General features: G+C 52.8%; 3 protein-coding genes across 3 annotated transcripts; 1 reads left to right on the top strand and 2 right to left on the bottom strand.

The window, feature by feature from the left end:
• Positions 1-4175: 4175 nt before the first annotated feature.
• Positions 4176-7023, bottom strand: PtA15_12A131 (uncharacterized protein; the record flags this gene model as incomplete). Its single annotated transcript, XM_053161710.1, has 14 exons — positions 4176-4676; positions 4737-4931; positions 5005-5187; positions 5248-5466; positions 5534-5617; positions 5686-5748; positions 5816-5913; positions 5975-6055; positions 6113-6247; positions 6349-6384; positions 6444-6636; positions 6694-6788; positions 6847-6934; positions 7018-7023. 14 exons carry the CDS (start codon positions 7021-7023, stop codon positions 4176-4178), a joined length of 1977 nt encoding a protein of 658 aa, XP_053025700.1.
• Positions 7024-7188: 165 nt separating this feature from the next.
• On the bottom strand, positions 7189-7433 carry PtA15_12A132 (uncharacterized protein; the record flags this gene model as incomplete). Its single annotated transcript, XM_053161711.1, has 2 exons — positions 7189-7276; positions 7336-7433. 2 exons carry the CDS (start codon positions 7431-7433, stop codon positions 7189-7191), a joined length of 186 nt encoding a protein of 61 aa, XP_053025701.1.
• Positions 7434-9723: 2290 nt separating this feature from the next.
• PtA15_12A133 (uncharacterized protein) lies at positions 9724-10338 on the top strand (the record flags this gene model as incomplete). The annotated part of the gene is made up of 2 exons (XM_053161712.1): positions 9724-9745; positions 9818-10338. The coding sequence occupies 2 exons, from the start codon at positions 9724-9726 to the stop codon at positions 10336-10338; spliced, it is 543 nt and encodes a 180-aa protein (XP_053025702.1).
• Positions 10339-14177: the final 3839 nt, after the last annotated feature.

Raw genomic sequence — 14177 nt, forward strand, 5'->3', positions numbered from 1 at the left:
TTTCTTCCTGTTGAAACTCGTGCGCTTGCGCGCTCTCTGCGGCGCAACTCACACCGTGAATCAGTGAAACAACCGGTATCATCAAACCTAACCTAAACTGTCCAATACTTCCAGCACTCACGCCTCCCCACGGTCGTCTTTGATCATTGATCCTTAACCCAAATCTTCTTCTCAACAATATCCCCACGTTCTTCTCTCCCTTCTTGATTGATCATCCGCTCCAATTCATTGACTAAGATCTGGCAGTCTTTGTACCTTGACTACATTGTCAAATCACTTCTCCAAACTCAAGCTCCGGCGAAGCCTTAACTTGGACTGCCTTTCTGGCTTCCAACTTGGTGAGAAATGCACCTCCGCATTTCTGATCTCTTGTCGACACGGCTCCTCCGATCTTCAACGCTAACTCCACCTTCTTTTTCAGTTTCCTGTCATAGATCTAGTCCTCAATTTTCTATTCTTACATTGTCAGATTTGTTCCTATAATTATAGGGTTTGTTTCATTTATTTACTGATCTTCTCAATCCTCTCGACGACTAACCATCTTATCAATCCCACATAGCCTATCACACTCTTCTATTGTCCACTATTCTTGTTGTCCTCCTTTGATCATCTATAATAGCCACAGGGTTTGTTTATTTCATTTCCTTTTCAGTATCATTGTCACATTGCTTGTTCTCACATTTTTTTTCCCAGTTCTGGTTCTTGGTTGTTTGAAATTTAAGTCAGGTTCTTTACTTCTGTCTCCTTTCCAAAATCAAGGATCACCCTATCAACCAAAACAACTCAAATGTCCCTCAACGCCCCGTCCGCAAACAATTGATGGTGACATTGAAATGTTGTAGCTCGTTACGTACAGCATTACATCTCACTACAGTTATGTCATGACTGTCATACACTATGGTCTTGACGCAACATCTCTCAACTATCTTGTGTCACTTTCTCATTACATAATGAAGAATACAAATAACCTTGTATTTCTAGTCTCATTATGCTTTCTCTCTCTCTGTGGAATCTATTGATTATTCTCTTTCCTCTGTATTTACATACTTGTGCCTCTTTATGAAATGGATGGGACTGTATGGTAATGGCGCCTCTGTTGGCATGTTGGCTTGCTTTTTCCGAATATCCAAAGGTGCAGTAATCTTACACTGTTTGAGAACAATTGAGGCAATCCTATCTCTTGAAAAGTAAGTCATTTTTTCTCTGTGGTTTTCAGCTAGCTTCCAGACTGATTATGGTTGGTTTGTTTGTACTTATGTAGAAAGTATGTCCAATGGCCAGATGCCCAAGGCCGCCAAGCACTTGCATCACAAATTTCCAGAACTGTGTTGGCTTCATCAACAGGACTCTTTTCCCTCTGTACAACAAACCAAGCATTGTCCCTCAAGATTATTACTCTTGCAAGGTGTGAGCCTGAGTCTCTAAAGTGACAGCAGGACACAAGAGAAAAGGGGGGAATATTTGGATTTCTTTGGATAAAGAAAATACAAATATAAGAGAGAGAGAGAGAGAGAGAGAGAAAGAGACTGAGCAGATTCAAGATGAAGCAGATTTTCAAGGTTATTCTGGTGGGAATGCATGTCCACTGGCAATGCTACCTCTTTAGAAGAGTGCTGCCAAGCTGTGCTAGAGAGTGCAACAGCCTCCTCTCACCAAAGAAACGTGGAGGGCTTCTGGATTAGACAAGTGTAATCCAGCCACAATTTTTTTGCTTCCTTCTGGATAGTCAAGGTTCTTTGAAGGGAAAGCTATGGGGTTTGTTTCTTACAAAAACCACAGAAAAAGAATGATGTTAAGCAGGGGCGGCCCTGTGATCAAGGACAAGGCAAAGGCCAGCAAAAGAAGAGCAAATCAAGCAGACACAGAGTTCTACCTCTGAGATAAACAAGGTTCAGTGAAAGAGGTTACTTACTGTCAATATCCTAGGCGCCTGTGACGGTAGGTATACTGGGAGTGTGGTAATCTCTTTGGTGGTAATCATGGGGTTATCTGGGGTGTGGTTCTGGTGTGCTGAAGTCTGTCAATCCTCCTCAGGCAAGGGAGATCCTGACTTCAAAAATTTTCACAGTTTGCTTACATAATTACACATGTACAAGTGGTTGGTGCGCCTGGTAGCACTGCCACGTCACAACTGCGCATGCGCGCCATAGCTCTCATTGAGTCGCGGGACTCAATTGTAATTCATTGAGTTGCGGGACTCAATCACAATTCATTGAGTCGCGGGACCCAATTGGAGGAACTCTGAGGCTGACACAAGAACTTAAGGAAAGAGTAAAGTTACAAAGAAATGATAAGTTGTAACTAGGCTTAAAATTGCATGAGAAAACAGAATGTTAAGTCAAAACAAGGTTATCTCTTAAGATGAAAAAAGATATGAAGTAATTCATGTGTAAAAAGTAGAAAAAGGCAGACTTTAGGTCAGCTGAGTTGACTCTAAGGCTGACACAAGGGCTATTCCATACTAGCTGCCTTGGTAGTTTGTGACAAAGACAGACAAATCACTTATTGCATGACCGGATTCCCTGGTGAGTGTTTTCCTTTGGTTATTTCATTTTCCTGATCCGTCTTTCTGACGGCCCCCTACCTCGCCAGGTTGTTGCCACGCTACCCGGCTCTGGGAAAACACGGAGCTCAAGCTCGACGAGAGCGCGCTTTCCACCCCAGGATGGTACCTGGGGGCCGAGCCGGGATTTCCGGCGGAGTCGGACGTGGCACCAGCCTTCACACGTCCGCCCCAACCCCAAAAGCGATCCAACCGCCATCTCAGCTCAGCTTGTGTGTGCATCAAACACCGCATCGGAGTCCTCAGAGGCCAGTCTCAAAGCTTGCAAGGACTTTGCAAAGCCCTCAGCTCGGCTCGGACAATGGAAAAGATCACACATTGGATGTCCGCTTGTGTGATCCTCCACAACGATTCCCCCGAATTTTACCAGGCCGATCTGGACGACAGTGATTCCAACAAAGACGGAGCCCCGTCAGGACCGTAGCGCCGTTGGCACTCAAACGCGACATTGGGTTTTTGCCGAGGTCGTTGATTCCTTAGATTCTTGATTGATTTCCCTTTAATTACCGTCTGATTCCTTTGCATATGCATGGTTTCTCTCCTCCTCTCAACCCAACTGTCCCTTCCATTTCGTTGGCTGTGCATAGTCTCCCTCCTCCTCTCAAAAGAAAATACCCCGAAAATGTGGAACACAGATGAAGACATGCATGGGCCAAGAATCAAGAGGAAAAAGATGCCAGCGCCAAGTTTGCCGGCGGTTCCAGGCTCCTGGTGCCCCTTACTTATGTCCAGACTGGTGCCGAATCGGCCAAGCCAAAGAGGGTTTTTTGCTCACTTGCTCACAGGGACTTCGTTCGAAGACGAGAAAAGTGGTCATTCCACACAACATGACGGTGCAAGAAAAGGACCCAAGGGATTTGCGGTCGATGTGGTGGTGCGGATGACTGGTTGGATGGGGATGAGGATGGTTGGAAAGACAAGGGTCAAGGCCGGCATTTATGGGTTTTTCGGGGATCGGAGGCTGGTGACCGGGGTGCTGGTTTTGGATGAGAGAGAGCTGGATGGTTCGGTGGTCGCAAAGTGTGCGGATGTGCTGACGACTTTCAGATGGGCGGATGAGCGCTTACGGGGGGCAGGACATGCCGGCTTGCATGGCAAGGCACGCCGGCGTTCCACTCACATGTTGGACGTCGACTTGCCCGTTTTGCATGCAAGCCTCCCCGCAAAACTGGGTGATGCAAATTGGCCTGCATGCACGCGCGGGTCAACTTTGAAACCCCCTATTAACCGCGACAGTGGCATGAAGTGGGTGGGCACTGACGGGGCGACAAGAGGACGGCGCGGCAAAGCCGAGAGGTCCGTCGGCGCGGACGGGCCAGCCGCCTCGACACCCCCCATTGTTTGCATGTTCCGTGCCGGCCGGCCCGCGGCAATGCTCGTTCGACCGCACCCGACGGGGCGCCTTGCGCCGGCGCCCGGGCCACGACAGCCACGACAGCCACGACAGGCCGGGACAGAGCGCGGAACAGAGAGCGCGCAAGAGAGAGAGCGCAGTGGATTTCTATGGTGTGATACAGAGGCGAGCGAAACGATACAGATGCGTGTGAGAGAAGGAGACGAGAGGATAGAGAGTGGAAGGAAAGAGACAGGGCGAGAGATAGATGACCCGGGGCTACGCGTGGTCGGAGCCCGAGCCGGGCGCAGGAGGTCTGGGGTCGCGTCTGCGAGCGGCGGCGCGCGTGGCGAACTCGAGCGGGGCGGGGGGGAGCTCTTCTTCGCCTGCGGAGCTAGCCTCGGCGTCTGCGCCGGCGAGGTCGGCGAGGAGGGCGCGGGTGTTAGCGGAGTGGGACAGGCGACGGTCGAGGCTGCGGCGGGCGCGGAGGAGGCGCAGCTGGCGCAGGGCCGGCTGGTCCGGGCTCGTCAGGTGGCGCAGCTCCATGTCCGAGTCTTCCGTCCCGTACGCCCCCGCCCCGCCACTGCCTCCCTCCATCTCTCCGCCCGACATCCCCTCGCAAGACACCGTCCCGGCCTCGTCCATCGAGCCCGACACTCCCGACGGACCCGCCGTCGCCGCTGCTGCCGCAGGGATCGTGGGCTCCTGGCTCTTCTTCGTCTCCTGGCGGCCCTGGAACACTTGCCGCTCGATCCGCAGCCGGTTCTCGATCATCCGGATCTAGCGCACGTCCGTCAGCGCTGGTCCCACGCCCGGACAGAAACGGGGGGGGTGGTTTACCTTGGGCCATGTCACGCGCTCGCCGACCCGGATCATCCGCGCCAGCTCGGCGCGGTCGGGGTCCGTGAGGATGTTGAACCAGTCGCGGAAGCGCGAGTGCGGCCAGATCGTCACCGTTCCCTCGAACCTCTGCAGGAAGACGGCCGTGAACGTCTGGCCGCCGAGCAGCGGCAGCAGCTCGAGATCCCTGATCACCTGCAACCATGGAGCCCACAGCCTCATGAGTGTCTCTGAGGCGGGGGGTTGGAATGAGGGGAAGGATACTGACACGCAGGTTCTTGATCAGCTCGATCTTCATGTACTGTTCCAACGCGCTCATGAAGAACCCGCCCCGCCACCCCTTCCCTTTGCGGTGGACGACTGGCTCGCCCGGGGCGCCTCTGGGCTGGAAAAAGAAGAGATGGATGTGGGGGTTGACCTGGGAGACGATGGAGAAGCTGGTGTTGAAGTACTGTCGCACAACCCCGTCATCTCAGCGTTCACACTCGGATTGGGAGAGAGGAGGACGTACGAGATGGAGGCTTTCGAGCGGGACATCGACCCGCAGACTGCCGTCCTTGTGCTTCCCTTGCAGCTGCCACGGCCGCACCTGTCCGTCCTTCCCCTTGTCCAACAGGACCACCGGGTTCAGGACCATCGGGACCGCCGCAGAGGCCAGGATCGCGCTGAAGATCACACAGTTCGGCGCCGTCGTGTAGTTCAACAGGGTCGTCGGCGAATGCACGTCGTGCTATGTTCGACCACATTCATCAGCCCGGGAGACAGGCCGCGGCCTACGAGGGGAAGGAGGAACTTACGGGGATCACAGACACATTCAGGATCCGCCCCGTCCGCTCGTAAGCCTCCAAGAACGTCATCGACCCCCGCGTGAAAAATGAAGACTGTCCAGCGCGCACACACACACAAGTCAGCCACAGACACCGGGTCGGGAGAGGCGCGAGTCACGGACCTTCTTAGCCCACAGCACGGTGTCGAACCGGGCCCCCGTCTTGATCATCCTGGGCAGCCAAACCTACGACCGCCATGCCTGAATCAGTGCCAGGAAAGAGAGAGAGACAGAGGTGGGTGGAGGGACGGACGGAGATGGGGTCTTCGCACGCGGTGATCATGTCCGCTAGTTCCGGGACCAGAAGCCGCTCGAGCTCTTCGTCCGTATGCGTGCACAGAAACGCGGCGACTGTATGAACAACGCGGGTGTGAGCAGACATGGGCGGATCGGGAAGGGCGAAGATGTGTACCTAGTGCTCCCGCAGACGTGCCCGTGATCACTGTCGGGATCAACTTCGCATCCAGCAGAGCCCGGAGCACGCCGAAATGGTCTGCACAAACCTGCCCCGTCAATGGCTGTGGAGAGGGAGGAAAGCGGGGACACATACAGAATCCAAACGTCGCCCCGCCGCTCAGACACAGCGCCGTCGTCCCCAGGTTCTTCGCCGCCCGCCGGAAAAACACCGTCTTCTCCGGCCCCGAGATCGCGCGCGTCTGGCGCAGATAGACCAGGCTTTTTTCCACTGTTTTTTTTTTTTTTGGGGGGGGGGGGGGGGGCAGCGGGTAGTGGTGGTGGTGTCAGGTGTCTGGAGGGGGTGGGGAGGGAGAGAGCGGGGGGACGGACCTTCGTCGACGTAGGTCTCGATCAACGTCTTCGTGCCTGTATCCGCCGGGGTGAGTTGGATGGTGTGTAAGAGAGGGGAGGAGGGGGGGACGGACCGAGATGGGTCTGGGAGTAGAGCCGGATCGACTCGATCCCTGCGAAGTTCGCGCGCAGACAGACCTCCAGGACGGCCATGAGCGCCTCGGCGTCCCCGGCGGCGCGCAGCCGTTCGAGGCTGGTGACCACCTTGCGCACGGAGGCCGAGTCGTAGTAGGCGTTCGACGAGCTGCGTTTCCAGTGCTCGAAGCCCTGCGTGGTCGTCAGTCTCCCGCTTGTGTAAGATGGGGGGAAGGGGGGGGGACTGACTAGGAGGCCGTCGAGCTCGAGCGCCGCCGCCTTCCACTCCTCGTACGTCTCCGCCGCCTGCAGCTTCCGCTTCACCCGGCCCTCCTGGGCCCGCCCTGTCCACACACCCGTGAGCCGGCGTTTACACAAAGAGATAGGGGGGGAGACGCTTACAGGAGACGAGGGTCTCGAAGAGCCGGACGGTCTGGCGCACGGCCACGTAGACCAGGAACTCGCACATGAACGCGACGCCGATCAGCGTCTGGCGGGCGGGTCAGCACGGTGCGAGAGCGGCTGGCAGAGAGAGAGGGACGAACGAGCAGGGGCCAGCGCGAGATGTGGTACGCCCATCCTTCGCGGACGATGTCCTTGCGGGGCCGGGCGGGCTTGGCGCGTTTGGTGTGGAGCGGGTCCGGCGGGGGCGGGCGGGGCAGGGGGCGGGCGAGCTCGGCGGGGCTGCTGCAGACCAAGAGTGCTCGGCTTGGGCGTGCTGGGGCAAGGGGGGGAGCGGAAGGCTTACGGGTGGGGCGGCGTGCGCGGATGGTCGGCGTCGTGGGCGTGGAGAGCCTTCTGGAACACCCGCAGGTCGTCGTCGTTGTACCATCTGTGCGCCGCCGGTCAGCTCGGTCTGCTTGTCTGCTTGTCTGTCTGATCATGGCTTACTTCTTCTTGAACTCCGCGCGGCCCCAGTCGGCGTGGCCTGGCGGGGGCGATGGTCTGTCTGGGTCGGTGTCTGCGTAGGGTGCCTGGTGGGATGCCATCCTCGGTTGGGGTGGGGTGGGGTGGGTTGTGGTGGTTGCTGGCTGGTTTTTGAGTGCGGAGTGACGTCAGCCTCGGGCGGGGGTGCTCTTAAACAGGAGCATCTTCAGCCAACATCCCACCCCATCTACCAGCCGAGCCAACGCCACAAACAAACAAACACAATCTTGGCTCCTCAAAACAGCAGAGAACGTACCAGCCTCAGAGGAAAGCCCAGAACCAGCCCAGAACGAGCAGCAACTGATCCAACCGACATTCAACTCCATCTGAGCCCCTTTCCTGGCCGATCGCCACACCTAGTTCTCCTCAGAAAATGTGGGGGGGGGGGGGGGCATTCTTGTTGGGTCCTCATGAGGAGCACCAACTGCACTCGGCCACACTCCCCCGTCTACAGCACTGGATTAGCTCCTTGGTGCAGACACACGGTATTCTATAGGATCAGGAGGGCATATATTAGGACGGTTCACGTAGGGATTTTTTAACCCTGCTGATGTTATAAATCAGCAAGCCTTCCCAGCCAAATTGGCTGGGACCGTGGGATAAACTTTATTTCGGTCTTGCTGATTTCGGCCCTACGTGAACCGTCCTATTATATGGTTGTTTTCAACGTAATTGCCCAATCACTGTCGCCCCAGAAACAGTCATCAGTTGTCGCTCACGGCCGGGGCCCCGGATGATATCCTCCACTGTCCAAAGACCACTCCAGAAAATTAGACCTGGCCCAACGGCGAGATGCCCACGAACACCTTCACCAGAGGTGCCAGAGATCCAGTGGGCCCAGGTGGGCAAGCGTCCTGGGCAGTCGGCCGGTCTGAGAAGCCCAAGTAGCCTGCACAACAGGGCGTGTCCTGGACACCCACTCGACACCGACACGAAAAGGCGGACGACATCAATTCCCCACTCATCCGCGCCGGGCCCATAAGCTATGGCGCTAAAGAGCCCGCCATCACCAGCTAGTGGAACCGCAAATATCGTGAAGGCTCATCGAGCACTCTTTGTTGGAAATATCTTATGTCTTTCAGGTTGATAAACTAAACACACACAAAAGCAATGGATAAAAATGAGCCACACAAAACAGCAATGCGACAAACAGGAGAAAGAACGACTAAAAGAATCAGGACGCTGTCTATACTAGTGGACTCAACACGACGTTGATGTCACGCTGAGAACAAAAAAGACACTCAAACAACAACAAAATAAAGAAAACACATGTTTTAGTGATTTGATCACACACGCTAACAACAGAGAAATCAAAGAAACCAACACTGAGACTCCTGTTCTGTGCTGATGATTAACCTCCCCCCTGAAACGATGTCATCTTCATATGCTAGTGATCTGAACACGACGTTGATGTCACGTTGAGAACAAAAAAGACACTCAAACAACAACAGAAGAAAGAAAACACATGTTTTAGTGATTTGATCACACACGCTAACAAAAATCAAAGAAACCAACACTGAAACTCCTATTCTGTGCTGATGATTAACCTCCCCCCTGAAACGATGTAATCTTCAGTCTTCTTGAACTAGTGATGTTGATTAACAGATGCGATGTAGAGTGAGGATGGATGCAGGTTGAAGGACTCGCCACTCATGGCCATTATCTATGCATGCTTGTCTGTGGCTCTGGTTGTGGTGCTCCGCCAGGGCAACAATGACTGGAGGCGAGAGAACGGTAATCGCCATCATTCATGGGAGCCGGGCTGAGCAGCCTGTTTCGCTTGCGGGGATGAGAGGCTCTGATGAGTAAATTTGTCCATTCGGTTGGCAGCAGCTCAGCAGTGGATCACGTCACAGTGGATCCAACGCGTCCGGCACGGATACCGCAAGAACCAGAAGCTTGGTCGCGTGCTCTCAGCGGGCGCCTTTGTGTGCTGCTCCACCGGTGCGGGTCACGTCTCGTCGACACGAGAGTGCGACGCGGGCGTGCCGCTGCTGAGCTCTGCCGAGCTTCTCTGGCCTGTGCCAGTGCTGCTGCATCGCGGTGGCTCAGCATCACCCAAGACGCTTATATATAGAGCGTGCCCCAACAATCCCCCAGCTTGCTCATCTTCTCCACGCGCACCACACAATCTCCCTCTCCCCCCTCAGTCCAGCTCAGCCCCCTCCCAGGTAAGCTGACCACTTTCTTCCTAGCGCCAGCACCCCTCCCACCCAAGGCCTCCCCCCATCCAGCGACACCGACGCTTGCTTTCCGTTCCCCTGCCGCCTCTCCCCTTCTTACTCCTTCTCCCCGCTACTATCTCAACAGTAGACAGTCCATCCCCCAGACTAGCTCTCCGAAGCCGCTGCGATGGATCCCCTAATCTTGATGGGTCAGTCAAATGCAAACTTGTTCTGGGTCCGAAGACCAGACACTGACTATTCCTGTTGACATGCTGTGCTAGAGATGTGGATGTCGTCGAGGACTGTTGTCGAGCCGGAGCGGGCCCCTCGTCGCTTCAAGCACCGCCGCGCCGGCGGGGACCGCCTCCGCCAATCGATGGCAGCAGCAGCGGCCCCGGCCCCGCCCGCCCGCCCGGCCGTTCCTCCGCCCGATCACTCCAACAACCCTCTGCTCCAGACCGCCAAGCCCCATGCAAAGCTCCCCTTCCTGGACCGACAGGCAAAGGCCTCGGCCTACCACGACTTGCGCGCGAAGGCCCTCGCTCGGCCCACGGCCCACCCCACCGGGCCGCGCCACCCCCGCGTCTACACCCTCATCGGCCGAGGCAACCTTCCTCGCCCGTCCCAAAGAGGCACCCCTTCCGCTCCACCTCCCGCTTCCCTTGGAGTACTTACTCGCAAGGCCCCGCCTCGTCTCCTCCCTGCCCCAGCTCCTGCTAGTGAGGCCGGACCATCACGGCGAGAGAGGACTCAAGGCCGGACGGACCCGTACCCCTCCCACAGGCCTAACCGGGGAGCCTGAATGATCGTAAGTCACTCTCGAACTTCCTCTTCTATGCTGGTAAGCAGAGCAAGAGTACTGATTAAAAACTCCCACAGATCCGCCTTGATCCCTTCTTCTTTGTTCCCTCCTTCGGAATTCTGTACTTCTACTTCAAGCTTTGTAATTCTTTTCTTTGTTTCATATATCGCTTGAAATTTATCATATCTATGCATGTGTTTAAGCGGCGCGAGTCAGAGACGCCTACTGATAAGTCACGGTTTGAGTTGTGTGGCTGCCAGGAGAGCCTGGCTTCTGCCGTCCGCTTCTGCCCTGTCGAGCTTTCCGATATATGCCGGCGGCTTTTCAGTGCAATATGATCATCCAACGACCTTTGTTAGAAAACAGCAATCACAATTATTTTCCTTGGGCTTGGTAACTTGGCCAGTGTTAGAGACGGGCGGAGAGCCGAACAGCATGGACATTACCCAGGTTGACATGGTGGTAAGAGAGCGACTTGATGGCGGCACCAATTGAAATTTGACGAGAACGAGCTCGCCGAGGGCTCATGGGATGGCGGGAAGGAAGAAGCCAGAGGATGCAATCAGCCTCCCAATCACAAGAGATAGCCTGTTGAAGAAGGTCCGTCGGCAGCGGACCGGCTGCAATGGATCCTAATCGATGCGCCGGACTCTGGAGAGCATCCCCGCCTGCAGTCCCCTCCTCCTCACCCGGACAATGCACCCCCGAGTTTGGTGCACTCGATTCGGGGTCTTAGCTGGCGACTGAAGCGAACAATTGAACAGCTGGTCTCATCTAGCTTAACTGAGAGCATCTCCACCGCAGGCCCTATTTGGGGACTAAGTCTAAGACTATACCAAATTTAGTCACCCGGGCCCAGTTTAGTCCCTCCACCGGAGGGAGTAAAGGAGGTCCTAAACTTGGAAAAACCCTTCCGGGCCCTATACCAGTCCCAGCTTTGAGACCGTATAGCTCCCCAGATAGTCCCCCTCATCCACATATCACACAGAAAACCTTCTTGTGATACTGCACTACCTTGCGTACACAACCCCCAATATCTCCACCCCACACCTCAACCCAAATCAGCAAATCCAGGTCATCTCTCCATTCGACTGAAATGCCAAGAAGAAAAAACCACCCCAGCAACATCAACACGGGCGATGAAGATGACAATGATGAAGTCCACGGTGGTTTTTTTTTTCTTTTCTGCTTATTCAACATTGTTTGTCATAACTAAACAAGTACTGGGCTTTTTTTGCTACCTACTTAGAGCATCCTTACCGGTGACTAGTTTAGCTCGAAATTAGCTAGTTTAGCCACCAATCTCAACCACACCGGGTGTAGCTAAGCCCAAGCTAAATTAGTGAGAAGCTTGAATTTCAGCTAACCGTCACTACATTTAGTGACGGTTAGCTCAAAGCTAACTGCCATTTCTCGCGCCCACCACTCAGCTCCACCCCGCGCAAGCTGAACCAATATGGCTGGATCGCTGTCGCTAACTTAGTTTGCAACAGCTGTGAGTCAAAACTTGCGCCAACATAGCTCGACCGGTAAGGATGCTCTTAGATGATATTGATCTGCAACTCTCCCCCAACAAGAGCCAAGCCACGCAGCCAGAGGAAAAGAAAAAAAGTGCTATTTATACCAAACCCAAAGACTATGAGCTATGTCACGCCTGGGTTCAGGTATCCAAAGATTCCACCGTTGGAACCAATCAAGAAGGAAGCACTTTCTGGGAACAAATTTCAACCGTGTATCACAAAGGTATGCCTCATCCAATCCAACCAGCCAACAGCTTGAAAAATCAATGGAGCAAAAATGTGCAGCCTGCAATAAACAAATTCCTTGGTTGTGTTAATCAGGTTGAACAGTTCAACCAGAGTGGTGCATCTGTTGAGGACCAGTTAAACCAAGCTCTCCGACTTTACACCAAGGACCAGCATACTCACTTCAAACATTTGTGTTGCTACAATCTCCTTGTTAAAAGCCCTAAGTGGACCAATTACTGTTGTCATGAAAAGAAAGCCAAAGTTTCTAAGAAAAAGAGAGCCGCAAGTCCTACTAGCAATCCCCCACCATCAAATGCACCCAAATCAACTGCAGCACAAACTCCTGCACCATCCAATGCTTTTTCCAAGTTTGATGGTACTGGTACCAATCCTTCAATACTTGAGCAACCAATTGGAAAAAAAAAGGCAAAGTTACTCAACCAAATAGCAACCAAAGACCAAGAATGGAAAGTCGACGTTGCTGATGCTCGAAATAAGATTGCATCCAAATCCAAACAATTCAACAACATCATGAACAATGATTCACTTTCCCTCAAGCGCATTGCACAAAATGGAGAACACATGGCAAAAAATGCAGAGACTGCTTCTGAGCTGTCCATCATGAATAAGAATCTTGCCGGGCTTGACAACAAGCAACAGGAGTACTACAGGTTGAAGAGAAGGGAGATTCTCCAATCTCTGTGTGAGAAAGAAAAATCCACATGAATCTCTCTACCTGTACTTGGTCTCAATCACTGTTGTGTTTTCTCTCTATCGCGCATGATTACTTTTTTTCTTTTGCTCTTCATCACTTGTTTTTCTTTTCCCTAAAAATATTGCTCTCAATCACTAGTTTTTGGCCTTGATAAACCTAGGCTCTATTGACCTTGAAAACTCTCTATTAGCCTCAATAACTTGTCTTTCCTATCTTGATTGCTCTCAATCTCTTGCTCAATCAATCACTCAATCAGTCAAATGGTGCAACCTGAATTTGTTTTATTGCAATTTTTTTAGGATTAAAGCAAGAAAACTAGCTAAGGAGAAACAAACTAGCTAGCTGAGATGAACTAGCTAATGAGAAATGAAGATATAAATTCAAGATAATATTGATAAGGAACTTATTGATAGAGTCAAGGTTCTTCTTCAAGTCAACCTTTGATCTCCCATTGATGTTTAACTAGATTGCTGCGGAGCTGAAAATGTGTGCTAGAGTCTCTCATTGAATGATAGTTTTCAATGAAATCAGAAAAGGAAATTGATGAGCCATCTCTTGAGATGTCAACCTCTGTGATGATTGCACCAGTAGGGTTCTTGTCAAAGGTATATTTCAAGTCAGTCCCTTGTTCATCCTCCACAATCATGTTGTGGAGGATGACACACACCTTCATGATATTTGCAAGGTTGTGATGCTTCCATCCTTGGGCTGGGCAAGCAACAAAGGCAAATCAACTTTGAAGTGCCCCAAATGCGCGCTCCACATCTTTGTGTTGGGCTTCTTGGAGCTTTGCAACGTGTTTCTGGTCTGCTCCCCGGGGCTGCAAGAACGTCTTCACAAAGGTTGCCTGGTCTGGATAGATTGCATTGGCGAGGTAGTACCCTTGCTGGTAGTTGTGTCCGTTGATTGTGTATTCACATCGCGGTGCCTGACCGTTCAAGAGATTCTCAAATAGTGGTGAAGTATCAAGGACAATTATGTTGTTGTGAGAGCCTGGCAAGCCAAAGTAGGCATGCCAGATCCACATATCTTGTGATGCGACTGCCTCAAGAATGACTGTTGGTTGCTGAAAATGATAGTAGGAGGTCAGCATGGTACATCTACCCCACCTTTGCTATGGGGCCCTTTGAAGCTGATAAGCCTTCATGGCACTATATTTCCACTGGAAAGATTTTCCATGATACTAGGGCAGTTCAATTGCATGTGTAGTATAGACCATGAATGCAAATCATACATTCAAAGGAACCCAATCCATCAAAGCAGTCGGTGAGGGACCATAAGGAAAAAGAAAGTTAACACCTTTTCTTTTCCTTGAAATGCTCCCGCCCAGCCAGATGGGCAGTTCTTCCACTCCCAGTGCATACAATTGAGCAATC

The sequence above is a fragment of the Puccinia triticina genome, chromosome 12A (assembly GCF_026914185.1).
Source record: "Puccinia triticina chromosome 12A, complete sequence".
NCBI lineage: Eukaryota > Fungi > Basidiomycota > Pucciniomycetes > Pucciniales > Pucciniaceae > Puccinia > Puccinia triticina.